This window comes from Aspergillus japonicus (genome assembly GCF_003184785.1).
Source record: "Aspergillus japonicus CBS 114.51 unplaced genomic scaffold BO86scaffold_11, whole genome shotgun sequence".
Classification (NCBI taxonomy): Eukaryota; Fungi; Ascomycota; class Eurotiomycetes; order Eurotiales; family Aspergillaceae; genus Aspergillus; species Aspergillus japonicus.
Genome location: NW_020291648.1, coordinates 497,551 through 516,987, shown reverse-complemented (window position 1 = coordinate 516,987; position 19,437 = coordinate 497,551). Strand labels below are relative to the sequence as shown.

Here is a 19,437-nt window from a genome sequence, read left to right as displayed (position 1 = left end):
CGTTTGGAGTCAACGAAGATCACCAGATCAGACAGACGCTGAGTCTAAAAAGGATGGATCGGTAGTGACCAGAATGACGATGGGAAGGGAATTGATCTATCCCGCGCAACACAAATCACCTATCGATGGCGAATATAGTCGGGGGGCAAGATTGAGACTGCTGTTGGGTGCAACAGTACCAGGACAGTACGGAGTACATACCTATCAATTGAACTAACAATTCAGCAGATCCAGTTAAACCATTACTTGTAGTGAATGCTAACAAGTATGAAACTTTGCAAGCACTTTAAATGTCAAAGGCTCTAAGCTTCCACATTTTAAGTTGCTCTATCTATCGATAAAGTCGTAGTCCTCCAGGACTGGGACCCTGCGTAATTCTTAGCACAGTCAAGGGAAGTTGTCCGCTGCCTATTGGGGCTTAGTGCATCACGTGGCTCCCGGCCACATCTCCCCATGTCATCGTCCCATCGAATTTAAATATGTACTATACATACAAGGCATAGAGCTCATGGTGTTTGAAGATTTTTTTTATCATTATCACCTTTAGATACTTGATTCCCTCGCAGCTGTTTCATAGTGGCGGTGGTGATGATGATGATCATTATGAAGGAATGTGTCAGATGAATTCATGCCGCTTCAATCTATGCAAATGTCCGAAGTGTCAGATTAACTATAAGTAAAGTACTCCGTACAATTAAGGCAGAGTGATCTTCACCGACCCAAATCAACCCGATCTACGATCTGATCTTGGCCTATTCTTTCCATGCAATTGTCTATTGCACGTTCATTTTTGATTACAAAGTCACTCCTTCGAGTTCGATAACTGCCGTCAGGGTTTGATCATTTCACATCTTGTCCCTTGTCCCTTGTCCCTTGTGCAGCCCTCACGGCCCCACTCTATAAGTATATAAATGTACATGCATCGCACATGGAACGTTTACCTTACTTGTAGCTCCATCAATCATAAGAAACAGGTGATTTCAGTCAACCGTTGCAGCTGCAAATTAAGATACTGGAAGTAAAACCCGCAAACACCGGACGCCTCAACCAATAATACTAAATTTATGCAACACACTCCCCGCCGCGTTTATTCCTCCTCAGGTGGCATCTCATCTTCAATGTACCTCACAAGTGAAACGCGCATCTCTGTGGCGTCATCTCCTCGCAGTACATCGCTTACAAAATGCGCCTCGATCTGCATTTGTACCTGTTGACGGAATTAGTAGCCGCGTGAGAGTTTTTGGCTGGATCAGAAGTTCATTACCATCTCTAAAGCCCCCCGTAGAACACCGCACAGTATATTTGAGAACCAGAGCTCATCTTGCGCTCGCCCGTCGTCTGGTAGTTCAACAAAGTCTGCAAGCGGGTTTTCATCAAATACCAACGAGAATTGATTGTTGTCACTTGTCCAATTCGTTACAGTGGGGGCGATATTGAGGAATATCCGAAATCCGACCTGTCACACATCCAAGAAGTCAGCTCATTGATCCCAAGTTGTCTGAGCGAGATTTAAAGTAACAAGCTTTACCTTAGAGATCATGTCTGCCGTCTCCCGGAAATTGGCACACCGGCCTACATTCGATTTTGCCAGAAAATCCTCAATGAGGCGCATTCCGATGTTGTAGCCCATCTTTTCCAACTGCTTGTTGACCTCCTGATAATTTCCGTCATAGTCCTGACACAGTTGTGCGACAATCGTTCCATATGTCAACGTGACCAGCTCCGCATTGACTTTGTCGACTCTTGTTCTAGCGAAACGAGGTGGTGAGTCCCTGTGTCCCTTCACTGGAGAACCTGCCCCAGGACATCAAGATTCTTGCGCCGCTCACTTACTTCCATAGTCTAGCACAATAGTCGTCATGTTAGCGGATGTGCAGATCATTAGATAGAACTGGGGCCTTGCTCACTCTTCGCCAATCCTGGATGCTTTGGTAGTTGATGACATGATGGGCGCTGAGGCCTGTCTCTGAAAGCCAAGGATTGAGGGCAAAAACTCAAGAGAATAGGATATCCGATCTCAGCTGCTTGGAGTAGCCGGCCGAGTGTTGACAATGAGCTCCTCTCCCCACTTGATCTGGGGACCGAGGCGGAGCTTCACCGCCTAGTGGACCATCCGCGGGCGTCTATCGCGGCTAATGTCTCTCAGCATTGCGATGCTCGGGAGAAAGACCAGGTACTCACTCAGCGCTCTCTTACCCCCCATAACCTTACAATTCTAGCCCAGCACATTTCTGAATCCCTATCTCAACATTTCTCGGTGTCTTCCCGCGCCTGTCGACTATCACGTGTTTCTTTTCTGTTGGCGAACCAGCTCATGAAAAAATGATGTCCGGCGAGAAGCGACCTGCTCAAGAGGCCTTCGGGTCTTCCAACCAGCTAGTCGTCAAGCGAAAGAAGTCCGATGCTAGTATCGATAACAGTGCAGCTGTGGTCAAGGGCTCTTCGCAAAATGGGGCTCTTGTGCAAGCAGTAGGTCACTGAATAGCTTGAAAAAATTTACTTGGAGTGTCTGTCCTGATCCCGACAACAGGTTCCCCGCACCAGCGGGCTCCAGGCCCCAATCATGGAATTAACAGGTAGGCTTGCGCGGAGGGTAGACGATTTCTTGTCGGTTAACATATATGACAGGTCATTCTGGCGAGGTTTTCTCTGTACGATTCGATTCAACGGGTCAGCACATTGCTTCAGGATCGATGGATAGATCAATCTGTGTGTAACCTACTCCGCTATTTTTAACTTTAAAAACCAGACGCTAACGTCGGCGACAAACAGTACTTTGGAAAACTTATGGAGAATGTGAGAATTATGGCGTGCTGTCCGGTCATCGGGGCGCTATTCGTGATCTTCAATGGTCCCGAGACTCCAAGACGATATTCTCCGCATCGACAGACATGACGCTTGCCAGCTGGGATCTAGAAACAGGGCAAAGGATTCGACGACACGTGGGTCATGAAGATTATATCAATTGTCTTGATATCAGCAAAAGAGGCCAGGAGTTACTGGTCAGCGCTAGCAATGATGGCAGCATAGGCATCTGGGATCCTCGGCAGAAAGACGCTATCGATTGTCTGGAAACCGAACTTCCTATCACTGCGGTGGCCCTCTCCGAGGCTGGAAATGAGATATTCAGCGGTGGTATCGACAACGCCATTCATGCGTGGGATCTTCGAAAGAAAAGTATTGTATATTCCTTAACAGGACACACGCACACCATCACCTCGCTCGAACTATCACCAGACTCGCAAACGCTTCTCTCCAACTCCTTCGACTCTACTGTACGGACATGGGACGTTCGGCCTTTTGCACCAACCAATCGACACATTCGAACTTTTGATGGCGCCCCAGTTGGTCTGGAAGAGAATTTGATTCGGGCCAGTTGGGACCCGACGGGTGAGAAGATCGCCACGGGAAGCGGTGACCGAAGTGTTGTCGTGTGGAACTCGAAGAGCGGAAAACTCCTATACAAATTACCAGGACATAAGGGAACTGTTAATGATGTTCGGTTCTCACCGAACAACGAGCCCATCAGTAAGTCATTGGCTGTGGAGTCCTTTTCTGTCCTTTGCTTAATTGTTCTGTTCTGACTCATTCTCAATAGTTGTGTCCGGGTCATCTGATCGGACTCTTCTGCTCGGCGAACTTGGCAAATGAACTTGTCTTTGGGGCTATATCAGACATCTAGCCATGTAATCAACGCCACGGTACCGCATAAGAAGCGACTGGAATATACCACGCTCATCATATCAAGCTAAACCCTCCGGAGGTTCGTCTAGCTCTGGGTCATGATGATCACAGCAGCACGACCAAGCGAGGCCTGGGCCATTCTAGGCAAGGAGAGTTACTCGAATAATCAAGGACGAGAATTGAAGCGCGCATGACAGGAAAAGGCTACAATTAGATCTCCCACTGAGTTGCCTCAGTGTACGTAACCATCAGCGGGACACCACACCACAAAGCATTTTTGTCCGATTCTGTAGTTGTATAGCTCCTCCATTTGGTGTACTGTACATTACCTATATCTCATGCGGGCTGTGCAGCCAAACAATTCATTATATGGTACCCAACATCAACCATGACATCATTGAAGAGTGAGAGTACTAGTGCACTATGTATACACTGTGTTTACCATGTGTTGGTTCTGAAGTGTGGCCGTAGACCCGAGCGGCAAACGTGGGTCATCCAGGGGTAAATGCTTCATGGTAGATTGCCTAGAAAAAAGTATGAATATAACTTGAAAAGCAACAAAACCAAGGGATCAATTGAGCAGCGGTTTGTGAGTCGAAAACTAATACTAATTATAGATAATCGGCACTGATACTGAAATAAAGCTGTAGGTTATTTGTTAGTCAATTGACGATTGTTACTAACATTGCCAACGCGACCGGCGAATTGAGCTACTCCATTAGACTAGGTACACTGAGTGGCTCCAAAATTAGTATTAGTGTTAGTAGGGACGGTTAGTCGTCTAGTTGCTACTTATGGAAACAACTGGAGACCACCACTGGGCAGGCCGCGGCTTGCTGTTCCTTCCCCCTGCTCAACATACGCCGCGCATTCTCTCTCTGTCTCTCCCCATCAAGTCTCTTTCTTTCTGTCTCTCGGTCTTTCGGTTTCTCTCTCCTACGTTCTGCCATTCCTCCTTCTTCCTTCTCTTGAACCCAATCCTTTATTTCATATCTAGTATGAGACGATCATCTCTCCCTCTCTCCCGATTTACATATCCTGCCCCTCGCTGACTTACCCAAACTGACTTCTTATCGATCAGACCATCTCCTTTATCTCTTCAGCCAACATCTATTATTTCGTCATTCCCTGTGCACATATCACATATCCTTGTTCATTACCTTCGTCTCAGGATTATCGCACTCACTTGCTCACTGCCTTTTTACCGATTAGCTGCAGCTACTATAATATCCATTTTCTTCGCTCTCAAGTCCGGTTTTCCATTACCGAGTATAGCCACTGATCTAACCTTCACACAATCTGGACAGGAAGCTTAGTCTGCTGCTGCTATTGACTTGCTTCAATTATCTTTGCCTGTGTTACTTCGCGCATTGAATACCGATCCTCTGGTTGTTGGACACCTCTCGTTTCGCGGTCGGGAATCCCGTATGCTGCTTCCCTGTGCCCCTCAGTCAACTTGGGCTGAATCATCATGAACTTATAACGCCGAATTCAACCTACTTACCTATTATCGTCGCTGAACACCGAATCTGCCTGGGATTTCCGGTTTTGCTCCAGTTAAGTCGATCTTCGCAGGAAGTTTCCGTCACGGTGTACGCTCTTCAAAGCTTGTTTGTGTGCTGCTGAACGGATGCGGAAGTGGCCTCGGATTCATACATACTTCCATCCACAAACAAACCGCATTGCGACTCAAGGGTCTGTCGCCTGAGTCCTCTCTCCTTGGGGTATTAAATCCAATTCTATCTCGACGTCTTCTCTGATTCTTCATCTCTTTCTCGCTGGGACCAGACCAGATGTCAGTCATTGACCGTTAAAGGTTCTCAATATGGAATCGGTTCGGCTGTCTCATCCAGAATCGACACATTCCAACTTAAATCCCGGCATGCTGCCCAACTCAGCATGGTCTGACAACACTCGCAGATCGGATCAGCAAGCCCACATCACTTCGCCTCTTGGCCAACGCATCGCATTAAGGGCAAATGACCGTCGCCGAAATGATGAGCAACTCCTTGGTGATGATCGCATTCCAGACCAGGGACCTCGCCTACGCGAAGGTCCTGTATCGTCATTCAACAATTCCGGAAGTGTCTCTGCATCAGTATATGCGCCACAACGGACACACGTTCCTATCGAAATGCAGTTAACTACAGAGCGGGATGGCCGTGAGTCGCAAGCTGAAATGGGCTTGTGCAGAGAATCACAAGATCTAGCGTTGGCAAGCAACACTGGCAGCCCCAACTGTGGCAGGCGCTCATGTACCTCGATCTTTGCAGAGAGGAAGGTTCGCAGGCGGCTTATCACATTGACTGCTTCTGGAGTGTTCCTCCTTGCAGTCGTCGCTGTATACCTTGCATTCGCTGCTTCGCGCACTACTCTAGGCCGGGAGCTTCAAATTCTTTTGATCTTTATGATACTGATAATCGGCATCGTTTTCTGCCATGCATTAACTCGTTTTCTCATGGCAATAGTACCAAGACCTGATTCTGAGATCGCCACCAATCGCATACCAAGCAGGGCAGGACCCTCTGGCTATGCACAACCGTCACATCCCATCCACGTCGTTCTGGCGGCGGATGAGGATTCTATGACTGAAAGCCGTGACGCTGCTCGGGAAAAGATAACTGCACCTCCTCCAGCGTATGGTCTTTGGAGAGGCAGCGTGGTAAGTTTTCAGAAGAGTATGGTCCCACTAGTTTGCGCCAGCTGATCTTCTCATAGCGCTTGAACCCTGACTTGTTGTATTGGCAACGTGTGAATAAAAATTCCCCGTTACCCAAGGTCGACGAATGCGGCCCCAACAAGTCTCAAATACCCCGGCCGCCTAGTTATATCTCCGATAATGGGATCGACTACGTTGTTGAAGCACAGCCACGATCCTTCGCGCAATGGCATGCTCCAGAGGAATCGGCCCGCTGGCATTGATGTTCTTTACTCCCTCTTGTTCTGCTCTACGCCCGCTCGGTGCGGCTGTCTTGGATAGAAATCCTGCCTTTCAAGCCTCCGTGGCCATATTCTTTTCGGTTATCCGACATATACCCCCAACATATGCATCACTTCGCATATCTGTCAGTTTTATCTTGTCTTATCGATCTTTTGGTTGTCTGGGTTCAAGCGGGAGTTTTAGTGGCATGACAGCAGCAGCATTGAATAAGGGCCATCATATATTGAATTAGGTCCTTGACACTGGGGTTTTTTAAGAATCAGAATTAAGCTCAGAAAGTCATCACTGTAACGTTGCTATCGGTCTGTCTCCGATAGTAGCAAAGACAGGGGTAAGAAACGGGTATAATCAATTGTAAAGGCATATCTGGCCGCTCGCTCGGATGCGTGGTTGCGCCAAATCCCGCGGAGGTTGATGCGATCTCACGTGCTGCTCCCGCGGCGAGGCTGCTGCCCACCACCGCAGCATTACCCTCTCCCTCCTTTCTTCCGCTCCCTCCAAAAAAGAGTTATTCTCTCTGTTAGAGACAAAGCTCGTTGGGCCAGAAGGACACCGTTTCGTATATCCTTTCGTGGCCACAAGCCATTTCCGCGCTCACATGCTAGTGATATCCGACTCGCCATTGCGGTAATGCGTTAGGGATGTTGGCGCTTTCAAATGTCCAACCTCCGTTCAGAATGGGTGATAACCTGGGTCTTGCTATTGTCGTCATGGCTCGCTATGGCCCAGGGAATGAGGATCGATCGAGTTAGAGAGCTCAGGTGAGGTCTTGCAAAGCGATGATCATGTTCTCAGTTAATTTTGCTAACCGCACTTCGCGTTGTCCATGACCAGGAAGGAGACCGAGAATATGTTCTATCACGGCTTCGATAATTACATTCAACATGCGTTTCCTGAAGATGAGCTTCGCCCCTTGACTTGCCGCCCGTTGGTCCGCGACCGAGATAATCCCGCGCACGCGGAGCTCAATGATGTTCTTGGGAACTATTCCCTGACTCTAATCGACAGTCTGTCATCCTTGGCTATCCTTGCGTCGAGTCCAGAGGATGGCCAAAAGGCTCTTGGCTACTTTCAAAAGGGAGTGGAGGATTTCGTCACGCTTTATGGAGATGGTTCAGATAGCCCTGCAGGTCAGGGCGAACGGAGCCGGGGATTTGACATAAATAGCAAAGTTCAGGTGTTTGAGACAGTCATCCGAGGGCTAGGTAAGTGCCAATAACGGCCATACGAGAACCGATGAAGAGACAACTCCCTGACTAAGATTGACAACGGTAGGCGGACTTCTCAGTGCTCATCTGTTTGCTGTGGGTGACCTTCCCATCGTTGGGTACAATCCTTCAGATAGGGACGCCGCCTTCGCAAAAGCCTGGGATAAGTCCTCTTTTCAGGGCGACGGGCACGGTATCATGTGGAATACCGGGTTTGTATACGACGGTCAACTCTTGCGGCTCGCGGTCGATCTGGGGAACCGTCTACTGCCTGCGTTCTATACAGACACCGGTCTTCCTTACCCGCGGGTCAACCTGCGACACGGAGTTCAACGGCAACCCTTCTATGCGAATTCGCCGCTCAATGCGGATCACCCGTGCAATGGGTCAAACTCCGAACGCTGCCAGAAAAGCCGCTGGGCTTCATTCCCAGAAACTACGGAGACATGCAGCGCTGGCGCCGGCAGTCTTGTCCTGGAATTTACCGTTCTAAGCCGGCTCACAGGCGATGGTCGCTACGAGGAGCTTGCGAAGAGGGCTTTTTGGGCCGTTTGGGCGCGTAGGAGTGAGATTGGCTTGATTGGATCTGGTATTGACGCTGAGTCGGGCCGATGGGTACACTCGTACACTGGGGTGAGCACTTTCCGATGGCTAGGCGATAAACCGGGCTTTGCTTACCTCATTCATGATAGATTGGTGCGGGGATTGATAGCTTTTTTGAATACGCTTTCAAGTCGTACGTTTTGCTCTCCTCGGGAGAGCGACCCCCCCACAACACAAGCAGTCCATGGCATCATTTGGATGACTACTTCCTGCCCTTGGGTGAGCACGAACATTCTGCGCAGGCTTTCTTGGAAGTATGGCAGGAGTCTCATGCGTCCATCAAGAGGCACTTATATCGGGGAGATGGACACCAACACCCCCATCTCATCCAGGGCGACATCTTTACAGGAGCGACCCGTGCTTTCTGGATAGACAGTCTCAGCGCCTTTTACCCAGGCCTGTTGGTGCTGGCCGGTGAAGTAGATGAGGCAGTTGGAATCCATCTTCTCACCACTGCCATCTGGAACCGTTTCTCTGGCCTGCCTGAAAGATGGAATGTCGCCACGGGAAACATAGAGCAGGGTCTGGCATGGTACGGTGGCCGCCCGGAATTCGTGGAATCTACCTACTACTTGTACCGGGCCACTAAAGATCCATGGTATCTGCATGTAGGTGAGATGGTCCTGAGTGATCTCAAGCGCCGATGCTGGACCAAGTGCGGCTGGGCTGGTATCCAGGATGTCCGCAATGGCGAGCTGAATGATCGAATGGAGAGCTTTTTCCTAGGAGAAACCGCAAAATACATGTTTCTCCTTTTCGATTTCGAGCACCCGTTAAACAAGCTGGACCAACCGTTTGTGTTTTCTACAGAGGGCCATCCACTCCTGATACCCAAGCGCAGCACGGCACTCCATACACGCCGACAGACACCGGTGGGTGTGAAAAGCAAGGAACCTGTTTGCCAAATGGCACCTCTTCCCCCTACGTTGGTGGGTTCGTCCACGGCAGCACGTCCTGATGTTTTCCATGCCGCGAACTTGGCTCGCCTACATCTCATGCCCAGCAGAGACGTTCCTGAGGGACCTCTCGTTGAATATGCTCAGGACCATCCGAGTATATCGGTATCGGACCTCTCATCACCCACAAACTATACGTTCTACCCTTGGACGTTGCCACCGGAGTTGATACCCTTCAACGGAACCAGTGCACCCTTGATCTCTCGCCCAACTCTCGATATCTCTTTCCCTGCACTTCCCGGAATGGTTGTAGGCCCCGGCTCACTGGAACGGGTCCGGGATGGGATTCTCGTGAAAGCCATCGGAGGTCTACGGCTGAGCATGGTTCGAGATGTCTCGGTTTCTGGCACGGCGAAGAGCTCGGACAATGACGAGTTCCGGGTGCAGGTAATCAACAATATGCCACTGGGTAAGGATGAGAAGGTATATCTTTCGCGGGAAATCACCTTTGATGTGCTTGACCCCACTGACCCGAACTTCACGCGTGTACGCGACTCCACCAAGATTGACATCGTCATCGATGTTTTGCCAGAGCTTCTCCGTCGGCGAAATGACTCAGATGATGGCCTTGAACCCGCTGCACCGCAACAGGCTCGAGGCCCGATCATCCACGACTCGGCTTTGGTGAATGACAACAGTGGCGGTGTCGACCCATCGATCTCTGGCATGAAAACTGTACTATCCTCCTTAATGAATTCATTGTCCACCCTACTCCGGGACGAAGCGCATGTTGAGACGGGTCTGCCGCCGCAGAAATCGTCAATATTGCGTTTGATGATCCCAGCAGCCGTCTCGACTGGCCTCGGGTCGGCCCCATTGCCGGATGTGGACGATGCTTTGACAGTATCGATGACGGGTGACCTGTCAAAACGGCGCCTCACCTGGTCCAGCATTTACTTCGCGGACGAGCTCTGCGATCACCGTCTATCGCGGGAGATTGTCCAGAACCACCAAATTCTGGTGCTTCGGCGCGGCGGGTGTAGCTTCTCCGAGAAACTACGCAATATCCCTGCGTATCCGCCGTCACGTCAGTCCCTGAAACTTGTGATAGTGGTCTCTCACACTAATGAAGAGGAGCAATCGTGGGAGACGGCGGACTCGGGGCCGGCCTCGCCTGGGCTGGCTGCTGTACACGCCGAGCGACATCTTGTTCGCCCGCATCTCGATGAGAGTCAGTTGACCGCGGGCGGCCTTCCGCGACGCCATCTTCTCAGTATGGTTATGGTGGGCGGCGGCGAGGAGACGTATACACTGCTTCGACAGGCGACCGGAGTGGGCATCAAGCGACGCTATTCGGTGCGATCCCAGGGAGTCCCGATTCACAATTTACACATTGTGTAGGACGTACAGGTCACCGATCTCAGATGACCTCATGGAAGAGATAGAATTTCTGCTGTCATATGTACTGTACATACCTGCATGCATCATACATACGAGTTCTTAGTATTAACAGACCTACCTAGTACCTACCAAGAAAAACGTACAGAGTGTATGTGATGTACATGCAATGCGATGAATGTGCACAAGACGTACAGTACATCAGTAGATCAAAACATATATATCATATCATCAGTATCAGTGTTTATGCCTACCGTACATGAGTACGACTGCAAGGAGTCTTTCCCAAGACGAATTGAATCGGCGGTCGCCTCCGGCAATCGGGCCGAGCCCGACACGAAGCAACACGAAGCAACCAACCACAACTCTACTCCCTTTCCGCCGGGGCCCGCCTCCCCGGAGTCTAATTGTCTACGCCGGCGGCTGTCCCTGTCCCTCCGTCGAGAGAGCCCAGGCTTCTTCACGTACAAAATCATCCATACCTACAGTCATTCATACAGCCCATAGCAGTGCAGTGTACAGTGCACCATCACTTTCCATATATCTATATATTCAATTCTACATACTGTGCAGTATACCTTGCATCCCATCTCTCACCACCACCCTCTCGCCCATTATACAGGATAAGCTTAAAGATACCCTCTTACATCCCTCACATCACACCGCACCATATTGCCCCAACAGAAAACCAGGCGACTCAAAACATGCATCTCCACGACCCGAGTCACACTACGGACCCATCCTCCATCCCGATAACCATCAACCCGACCAGCCCAACGACCACAGCCAGCCGAGACCCATCCACCCGTACCCCGCAATGCCCTCCTCAATCGGAACAACGACGACGACGACGACCGCTCTACTTCGCCTACGGCTCGAACCTCTCCCCCTCCCAAATGGCCACTCGCTGCGTCCACAGCCCCGCGTCCTCGGTGCCCCTCGCCATCGCGCGGCTGCCGCACTGGCGCTGGCTCATCTGCGAGCAGGGCTATGCGAACGTCCTCCCGCCGCCGGACCTGCGCGTCGGCCCGCAGACGGGGGTGCGGGGCGACGAGGTGCCGGTGGCCGGGGCGGAGGAGGCGGTCTACGGGGTGCTGTATGCGATGGACGAGAGGGATGAGAGGCTGTTGGATGGGTTCGAGGGGGTGGATTGGGATGCGCCGGCCGCGGGTGGGTCGGGGGATGGGAGGAAGGGCGCTGCAGTGGCGCCGTCACCGTCACTGAGTGTCCGGCCAAGGGAGCAGGGGCAGGGAGACTACAATAAGTGGGTGGTGGAGGCGGAAGTAGTGCAGTGGTTGGAGGGTCAGAGTCGGGACGGTGGGAGCAGCAGCAGCAGCAGCACTGTACCCGTGTTGGTGTATGTGGATGAGTTGAGGGTCAACTTGGGCCCGCCCAAGGACGAGTATATCCCGCGGATGAACCGCGCCATTCGCGAGTCGGTCGCTTTGGGGCTTCCGGAGAAGTGGGCCGAGGAGGTTATGAGGCCGTCTATCCCTCGCGGCTGAGAGGGGTTCACAAGACATATCACGCCAGGGAATTCAGACTCTTTGGATAAGTAGACGGTTCGTTAGGACCGATGGAGACAAGGTGACCATTTGCCAAGGCATGGGTTGGCTGTCTATTGACCCTTACAGTGGATATTAATTCACTCAATATATTATCAACGATATAAGAGTTTCATAGTCTATGCGTATAGAAAGGATGCGCAGCCTTGTCCGATGCCCAAGAGCCACACATGATCACTATTGAGGAATTTCATTTCAGAATGCCGATAGACACCAATCCAAGATTCCGGGTCCTTCCCAACGGGCGAGCAACGTCTAAGTCTCAATGTCTCCCCGACGTGGTCAGATCCTCAGTCGGGGAAAGGGTAGTCAGGCCAAGAGATAGACGATGCAGCGAAGTCACATCGGCCATCAACTGATTGCATGACGGAACACGCATCATACCAGCTTTGCCGACATCTCCGCAATCCGTCCAGGCGGATCATTTTCGGCGGAATGAACTCTTTTTCTGACTATGCGAATTTTTTTGTCCAACGAATCAAGCAGGGAGAGCAATACAATGCATTTGGTTGTTTGTATGTTTGAATCAGAGGACCTTCTCTTCCTGGCCAGTGAGAAGAGTGTGGACGGGGGCGGACAGCTTCTCCCGGCCCTTGAGGAACTCGAGCTCGAGAATGAAAACGAAGGCCATGAGATCACCGCCCATCTTCTTGATCAGTTCTCCAGCGGCATAGGCCGAACCACCTGAGATTCATGTTAGCGGGTTCGCTCTGGATTATCAGACCCGTGAGGAGAGAACATCCATACCGGTAGCAATAATATCATCCACCACGACGACCTTCTGGCCAGGCTTGATGGCGTCAGACTGCATCTGGAAGAAGTCCTCGCCGTACTCCTTCTGATAGCCCTGGGTCTCGCAGGGACCGGGGAGCTTGCCCTGCTTGCGGACGGGGACGAAGCCAGCGCCCATTCTCAGAGCCAGGCTGGGGCCGAACAAGAAGCCACGGGCTTCCAGGCCAACAATGACATCGGGCTTCTGGTTGCCGGTGCTCTCGAGGATGTGAAGCTCGAGGCAGCGCACGAGGGCCTCGTGGGTGGTGGGGTTGGCAAAGATCGGGAGGATGTCTTCGAAGAGAATGCCGGGCAGCGGGAAGTTGGGGAACTGACGCAGAGCACCGCGCAAGCTTACTTTAAGATCGGCGAGTTCGGTGGCGCGGGTGGTATTGGAGGCGGACTGTCCGGCGACTTGGGCGGCGGTGGTGGCATGAGGAACCTGGGTAGAAGTTGATTGAGACATGGTGAAAGAGGAGGAGGAAGAAGAGAAGGGACAAGAGAAAGGAGGGGGGGGGGAGAAGAATGAGACTAGAGAGATAAGGAGGGAAGAACAAGGAAGAGGGGTTATGTTTAGAAAGGGTAAAGGTAAGAGTAAGAGTAAGAGTAAGAGTAAGTAATGGCTCTTAGTGAGGGGTGATGGGAAGATCAAAAAAAGGTAAAAATAGAGAAATTTTGATGTGATAAGGACGAAGGAGGGGAAATTTAATCGGGAAAAAAAATAAAAAAAAAATTGTAGGTGTATTGTTTAGATAGTAGGCGTAATGATCCGGTATCAATTTACACTATACGACCTACACCAGTCCTTCACAGGTACAGGCATGGTTGTATGGCTGCTGTAACAGTCTGTATTCTTTATTATTCCTTATCCATTTATCCATCATCCCCTCCATCCCTCCCTCTCCCTCTCCCTCTCCCTCTCCCTCTCCCTTCCCTCCTCAGCCAACTGGAAGGACATCACGAAACCAATACTTCTACTGTGTACTGATATAACAACCTACTGTGAGGGATAAAGCATACCTCTCCTGCCAGCCATCAAGCCGATCTCTTGCATTATCTTGCTCCGGTGCCTTTGGTTGATGCGGGTTCTTTTGCCCCTCCGGCCGATGGTGCCATAGCGAGAAAGGCTGTTGATGTATTTTCATTCTGTAGGTTGATATGTATGTACGGAGTACTGTAAAGTGTTTCAATTCCAATTGGTATCACAGGGGCTTGACCTTACCCGAACTAGAACAGGCCCTTTTACACCTGCTCCAGGAGTCCAGGGTCGATGGTTTTCCCCACTTCCTCTATCCTACCATTTGGCTACAGATGCTCTGACAGGTAATGGTTATTATTGTACAGTATAGATGACGGCTGGTGTAACATATCACCATGGTCACAATCATCGTGGCACTTGCATTCCCCCTGTTGATGGGGCGGCTGCAATGGATACCATGATGTGTTTCTGATGGATCATCATCGTTGTCGTCACCTCCGCTTCTTATGCTGTGCTGCACTCGGATCTGTCTTTCGTCTTCCATGGACATGGACTGCTAACAGGAATCCACCCCGGTTACTTCATATATATACCACATTTTCCTTGTTCCGACGATCATAGCCGTGGCCTCGCAACAATTGCACAGGAAAGAACGGGAAACAAGACTAATTTGAGGTTATACCGGGTTCTCGCCAATCGGGGCAACACGTGTGGATGTTGGACGATCACAATGGATCGCAAAGGATCCCAATGAAGCTCGACAAAGGCGATCAGAGGACCGGATTCCATCTACACCGCCGCCTTTCCTCCGACTTCGCCGTCTAACCCGACTTGGCTGGGGATCCAGAATCCAGATGATGTGACAGGCTGGCCACTCGATCAAGACCATGCATGATTCACTACTGCAGACTCGAAAATACCTGCGATCCTACTACTACGTTGAGTAAATTACCGCCGACCCCGGTCGATTACTCCAAGTGGCTGTCGGACCTGCAGCTGAAGCGCAACGTTGCCTAGCCGTGCACTGGTCGCCTAGCCTGTCTCCTCCCTGCATACTAGACTAGACTGCCCTCCCCTCATATTGCTCGGAAAAATCGCCGCTGGGAAAGCAACCTCATTTGATGTCGTGCTTGGTCTATAGTACTAGCGGGACTGCATGATTTATACTGACCAGTGCTTGGAAATCCACTAACGCGGAGCGAACATCTAGACCATCTGCATGGTGCAGAAAACCATACGCAAGCCACCATAGCCCTGTAATCTGGCTGGTCCTAGGATCGTCAACCCTCTGACATTGTCTTGCTTTGATACCAAATCTCCGCCTTTATATCCACAATGCAGCGGGCATGCAGCGGCACTGCCTGGCTTGGTAAGTGGGATTATCTAGATATCTCAAGGGGTGCGGATTACCCAAGGTCCATGTCTGGACTATCTAGGCATATACGTTGACATGATTATTTATTGATCGGCCCAAGACCAAATACACCATGCGATAGAAATCGTCGCAATCTTTATCAACACCAGAAACAACTCGAATCTCGCTCGGTTGAGTCTTCTGGCGAAATATACCCCTCGACCTTGCTGTCGATGTCGCTCAACGAGAGACTGGTATTGCAACTCAAAGCTAGATCTATTAACCAGCGTACACTGCGGGTGGCGTACCGAATTGGTCCACGCTCATATGTAAAGAAAAGACAAAAAGAAGAAAAAGATAAGCCCAACGCGGGGGTTGAACCCGCAACCTTGAGATTAAGAGTCTCACGCTCTGCCGATTGAGCTAGCCGGGCTACTGTGTTAAGCGGGGCTAAACTACTGACTTACCATCCAAAACTAGACTTAGAGCTAGGATGGCAGGTCCCTAGTCATGGTCAGGTGGAAGCACGTTGCCTGACAGATTATCATGTGACATGCGCACTGACCAACTCGCTTAGCTTCCGTTCATTTAAAGCAGCTCGAGGGGCCTCGTCGTTTCATTCTTCCGCCCCCTCCAAGATTTCCCCCCCCCCCTCCCCTCAATGATTCCTCCGCACTTCTGCTCACGGCAGAAGTGCTTGGCCAGATTATCAGATGTACTGTCTGCTGTGTAATTCCAGACCTGATGCATGAAATGTCACCTGCTCCCATCGATCCTCAGCCGCAGCTGGATCTCCAGCTGCAAACTCTGGCCAGAGCCTTTGAAGCTCTTTTACTGACCACCCAACAATTCAGCTGCAAAGAAAGGACATTGCAGCAAAGGCTGGAATATGCCTCTATCGAGGTAAATTCTTCCAACCCCTTCTCCCACATCTGCCTTGAATACCCCTTCTGTCTCAAAGGACGAGAAAAATCGATTAGCTCTAGATCAGGAGTCGCATCTGCGGCGGTGACGGATATATCATGTATTATCTGATGAGACTTGCACAACTTGCTTATTTTGCTTTGTGTCCATTCACCTTGCCTGGGAATTCACATGCTAACTTCCCTCGTCAGTACTCCAAGTTAGCAGACAAATTCCCCGGTGGTCCTGACGGTCATACCAAAATCGTCGCTGAGAAAATCGCTGGTCGCTTTGCCGAATATCAGTACCAGCCGAAACAACAAGCCAGCCTGTCGGACGTAGTAAAATCGCTTGCCGAGTCCGGCAATGTAGGAGATGTGGCTCTTGCCTCCATTAGGGAGGGATTGACATCCTATCTATCTATCATACCACCCCACGATGCTAAGCAGCCGCTTAACCTTAACTCATGTCTTGTTGCCACGAGAGCGGGACTTCCTCGCACCCTAGAAAAAGACTTCACTACCAAGGGCACGCAGGGGAGTTTGCGTTGCCCGTTTGCGAAGCCTAACAATAAGCCCTCTGAAAATGGAGAGTCCAACGGAGTCGAGCTGGCCTCCCAGGATAACAACGAGGACACGTGTGGGCATGCCGACCTGGACCCGATCAAAGCCGAGCAAAATGATAGGCGTTCAAGTCGCGCGCCCTCGACCCGGTCTTCGAACACCCGTTGCCCCGTTTCGCGATGTCCCATAAGATATCTAGACCAGCATAGCCCGGAGGAGATCGCCGACTATGTCGAAAGACACAAGCATGAAATCCCCAGGAGCCATGCAATCTGCGTCCAGCGGTATCAACGGGACTCGCAGACCATGCGGCACTTAGATGCAAAGTATGGTAATCTGATCAGCATGATCCAAGGCCTGTCCGTCAAACATCGAGCCTTCCTCCCCGGTACGAACCAGAACGGAGCACCGCCATCAAGCTCGTCTGCTGAACGAGTAGAGAAATGGGCCGAAGAAGTGGGCCTGAAGTCGGACATGCATCCTCCCATCAAAGAAGAGGAAGGCGAGGAAGGTGAGGTCGAGCAAGAAGACGAGGAGCGCAAGGGGCATTTTGACCGTCCTCTGCGTGAAGTTCGCGTGGGAGAATCTCCAAGCAGGCCTTGGGGTATCCCTATCCCGGTGACGCCGCTCCCTGTCACCACATCTGCTCCCCAGTCTCCAGCAGCACCGGTTGCCACCTCCCTCAATTCAACAGCTCATCCTTCACCTCGAACACCCGCCGTCGATATATCTTCCAGCGTGCCCATGGGTGATTTGTCGCCCGAGCGTCACGCCGTGCCCCCGAAGGCCGGACGCTGCCCCTTTGGCCACGGTGCGCCTTCTGGTGACACCCAAAACAAGGCCCCAGCAGTGCCTCAAGACGCGAAGAAAACCCGAGACCCCGAGCAATCAAAACACACCGAAGACCCCATGGAGGAAGACCGCGAGAAATCGCACGATGCGGCCAACCCTACGCCGCACCCGGCGAAGAACAGCGTGGTGTTCAATGGACCGGTGTTTTTCGGGTTCTCAGCAGAGCAGACGGCCTTAGTTCTGCAGCAGCTGGGCAAGTTAGGGCACTTCGAGTGAATCTTACAGCCTCGATTTCCCCGTTCTGATCACCTTGATATCCTAATGATGCTATGACATATTATTCATGACTCTGTACATAACACATATTTTTGTGTATATTTGACATATCAGGACATATTCCGCCAACACTAGTGTCTCAATGCCTTGCATATCATCCAAGATAGCTTCCAGTAAAGACATTTGTAGTGGTAAATAATACTAACGTTAAGTTAGATACTATAGTAGCCAAGCAAGCTGGCGTTATGTAAGTTACCCTGTGATTCAAGTCAGTCTTTCCCGATGTCGGGCGGATAAGCCAGTTTGCCGCGGAGTTCCCCTCATCCACTCACTCCAATGTTGCCCTTGGGTGCTCGTCTTCTGCTCGCCCATTTCGCTTCCTCCTCAACCTCAACTCCATCTACCCTCCGAACTCTTCGCCGCTCCCTTCCCCTCCTCCCCCGCCCAAGATTCCATCAATCCGTCACCATGTCTACCGGTCTTGACATTGTCCACACTGCTGGTGCTGCCCAGCGTAAGTGCTCTTCTACCCCGCCATCCCCGGACAATTGAGGATTGAATGAGATGAAATGCCCCTCCCCACCGGCGTCATCCCTCATATGCAACCCCAATACCGTTAATTCAGAAGAGAGTCACTTGCTAATCCATTCCTGATCTTCCCACAGCTGTCGGCCCCTACGTGAGTCCCCGTCCCCGCTTCTCCTGCGTTCCCTTCCTTCTCCCCCCTCATTAGCGGGGGAGGGGGATAACGCAAAGCTATTTCACCACCCTTTTACTCACCACAAGCACCATGCTGCGAACGGATACAGTCCCAAGCCATCAAGGTCAACGGCCAGATCTTCCTCTCCGGCCAGATCCCGCTGACCAAGGACGGTGTTCTCATCGAGGGTACCATTGGCGAGAAGACCCGGCTCTGCTGCGAGAACATCAAGGCCGTCGTCGAGGCTGCCGGCTCCAGCGTCGAGAAGATCTTCAAGGTCACGGTATGTTTGCACCCCCCCGTCCCCCCTTTTGGGTGTGTGGTTGTTGTTTCCATTGCAGAATGGTGGGTTGGTTGGTTGGTTGGTTGGTTGGTTGCAGGGGCTGATGGTTTCTCACCCTGTTCGGCGGGTGTGGGATTTTTAGGTCCTCCTTGCCGATATGGCCGACTTCGATGAGATGAACCAGGAGTACGGCAAGTTCTTCGCGCACAAGCCCGCCCGCTCTTGCTTCGCTGTGAAGCAGCTGCCCAAGGGCGTGCCCGTCGAGATCGAGTGCATTGCCTTGGCTTGAGTTTAGTTGATGTATCTATCTACCACTGCGATGGCTTGGTGTACAGTTGGAATAGATTAGTACAGTACGGTACATGCACTGGGAAACGAAGATTTCGTCTCCAGAAAATTGTCCCATCAAAGGTAGCCAGCCGGCTAATTGAACTATGTTCTTATCTCGAATTGAGTTCTGTCTTCCGCCGGGGTAATTGTAGAGTCTACCACGGTAGAGGACCTTTACGTAGTCATAGCTT

The 19,437-nt window shown here is 51.2% G+C and overlaps 8 protein-coding genes and 1 non-coding gene across 9 annotated transcripts; 6 read left to right on the top strand and 3 right to left on the bottom strand.

Moving 5' to 3' along the window:
* Positions 1-865: 865 nt before the first annotated feature.
* Positions 866-2,349, bottom strand: BO86DRAFT_387444 (TRAPP complex core subunit BET3). The gene is made up of 6 exons (XM_025671593.1): positions 2,182-2,349; positions 1,908-2,132; positions 1,834-1,842; positions 1,529-1,748; positions 1,265-1,456; positions 866-1,207 (listed from the first exon to the last, which is right to left on the bottom strand). Exons 2-6 carry the CDS (start codon positions 1,943-1,945, stop codon positions 1,088-1,090), a joined length of 579 nt encoding a protein of 192 aa, XP_025529885.1. The 5' UTR covers positions 1,946-2,132; positions 2,182-2,349; the 3' UTR covers positions 866-1,087.
* On the top strand, positions 2,326-3,651 carry BO86DRAFT_308112 (WD40 repeat domain-containing protein; the record flags this gene model as incomplete). The annotated part of the gene is made up of 5 exons (XM_025667760.1): positions 2,326-2,469; positions 2,531-2,576; positions 2,629-2,709; positions 2,773-3,528; positions 3,599-3,651. 5 exons carry the CDS (start codon positions 2,326-2,328, stop codon positions 3,649-3,651), a joined length of 1,080 nt encoding a protein of 359 aa, XP_025529884.1.
* A 1,858-nt stretch (positions 3,652-5,509) lies between these two features.
* Positions 5,510-6,606, top strand: BO86DRAFT_308135 (uncharacterized protein; the record flags this gene model as incomplete). The annotated part of the gene is made up of 2 exons (XM_025667763.1): positions 5,510-6,346; positions 6,403-6,606. The coding sequence occupies 2 exons, from the start codon at positions 5,510-5,512 to the stop codon at positions 6,604-6,606; spliced, it is 1,041 nt and encodes a 346-aa protein (XP_025529883.1).
* Positions 6,607-7,126: 520 nt separating this feature from the next.
* BO86DRAFT_334431 (glycoside hydrolase family 47 protein) lies at positions 7,127-10,911 on the top strand. The gene is made up of 4 exons (XM_025668856.1): positions 7,127-7,386; positions 7,460-7,830; positions 7,901-8,466; positions 8,526-10,911. The coding sequence occupies exons 1-4, from the start codon at positions 7,283-7,285 to the stop codon at positions 10,731-10,733; spliced, it is 3,249 nt and encodes a 1,082-aa protein (XP_025529882.1). The 5' UTR covers positions 7,127-7,282; the 3' UTR covers positions 10,734-10,911.
* A 670-nt stretch (positions 10,912-11,581) lies between these two features.
* Positions 11,582-12,226, top strand: BO86DRAFT_294801 (gamma-glutamylcyclotransferase family protein; the record flags this gene model as incomplete). Its single annotated transcript, XM_025667403.1, has 1 exon — positions 11,582-12,226. A coding segment is annotated over one exon (645 nt), but the record flags the coding sequence as incomplete, so codon positions are not given.
* Positions 12,227-12,360: 134 nt separating this feature from the next.
* On the bottom strand, positions 12,361-13,675 carry BO86DRAFT_446725 (adenine phosphoribosyltransferase APT1). Its single transcript, XM_025676543.1, has 2 exons — positions 13,043-13,675; positions 12,361-12,979 (listed from the first exon to the last, which is right to left on the bottom strand). The coding sequence occupies exons 1-2, from the start codon at positions 13,530-13,532 to the stop codon at positions 12,822-12,824; spliced, it is 648 nt and encodes a 215-aa protein (XP_025529880.1). The 5' UTR covers positions 13,533-13,675; the 3' UTR covers positions 12,361-12,821.
* Positions 13,676-15,759: 2,084 nt separating this feature from the next.
* On the bottom strand, positions 15,760-15,832 carry BO86DRAFT_t93. Its single transcript has one exon. It is a non-coding gene; the product is annotated as a tRNA-Lys (tRNA).
* A 237-nt stretch (positions 15,833-16,069) lies between these two features.
* BO86DRAFT_387442 (uncharacterized protein) lies at positions 16,070-18,008 on the top strand. Its single transcript, XM_025671592.1, has 2 exons — positions 16,070-16,302; positions 16,515-18,008. The coding sequence occupies exons 1-2, from the start codon at positions 16,153-16,155 to the stop codon at positions 17,931-17,933; spliced, it is 1,569 nt and encodes a 522-aa protein (XP_025529879.1). The 5' UTR covers positions 16,070-16,152; the 3' UTR covers positions 17,934-18,008.
* Positions 18,009-18,274: 266 nt separating this feature from the next.
* Positions 18,275-19,363, top strand: BO86DRAFT_387440 (YjgF-like protein). Its single transcript, XM_025671591.1, has 4 exons — positions 18,275-18,447; positions 18,599-18,612; positions 18,743-18,916; positions 19,059-19,363. Exons 1-4 carry the CDS (start codon positions 18,402-18,404, stop codon positions 19,203-19,205), a joined length of 381 nt encoding a protein of 126 aa, XP_025529878.1. The 5' UTR covers positions 18,275-18,401; the 3' UTR covers positions 19,206-19,363.
* The last annotated feature ends 74 nt before the right edge of the window (positions 19,364-19,437 follow it).

Excerpts from the sequence above, each read along its gene's own strand:
- BO86DRAFT_387442 (XM_025671592.1), top strand. The coding sequence starts at position 16,153 with ATGTCACCTGCTCCCATCGATCCTCAGCCGCAGCTGGATCTCCAGCTG. Across the intron at positions 16,303-16,514 it reads TGGAATATGCCTCTATCGAG|TACTCCAAGTTAGCAGACAA; the intron begins GTAAATTCTTCC and ends TTCCCTCGTCAG.
- BO86DRAFT_446725 (XM_025676543.1), bottom strand. The coding sequence starts at position 13,532 with ATGTCTCAATCAACTTCTACCCAGGTTCCTCATGCCACCACCGCCGCC. Across the intron at positions 12,980-13,042 it reads GGATGATATTATTGCTACCG|GTGGTTCGGCCTATGCCGCT; the intron begins GTATGGATGTTC and ends CATGAATCTCAG.
- BO86DRAFT_334431 (XM_025668856.1), top strand. The coding sequence starts at position 7,283 with ATGTCCAACCTCCGTTCAGAATGGGTGATAACCTGGGTCTTGCTATTG. Across the intron at positions 7,387-7,459 it reads GATCGAGTTAGAGAGCTCAG|GAAGGAGACCGAGAATATGT; the intron begins GTGAGGTCTTGC and ends GTCCATGACCAG. Across the intron at positions 8,467-8,525 it reads GGGTACACTCGTACACTGGG|ATTGGTGCGGGGATTGATAG; the intron begins GTGAGCACTTTC and ends CATTCATGATAG.
- BO86DRAFT_387440 (XM_025671591.1), top strand. The coding sequence starts at position 18,402 with ATGTCTACCGGTCTTGACATTGTCCACACTGCTGGTGCTGCCCAGC. Across the intron at positions 18,917-19,058 it reads AGAAGATCTTCAAGGTCACG|GTCCTCCTTGCCGATATGGC; the intron begins GTATGTTTGCAC and ends TGGGATTTTTAG.
- BO86DRAFT_387444 (XM_025671593.1), bottom strand. The coding sequence starts at position 1,945 with ATGTCATCAACTACCAAAGCATCCAGGATTGGCGAAGA. Across the intron at positions 1,457-1,528 it reads CGGCAGACATGATCTCTAAG|GTCGGATTTCGGATATTCCT; the intron begins GTAAAGCTTGTT and ends GATGTGTGACAG. Across the intron at positions 1,208-1,264 it reads TACGGGGGGCTTTAGAGATG|GTACAAATGCAGATCGAGGC; the intron begins GTAATGAACTTC and ends TTCCGTCAACAG.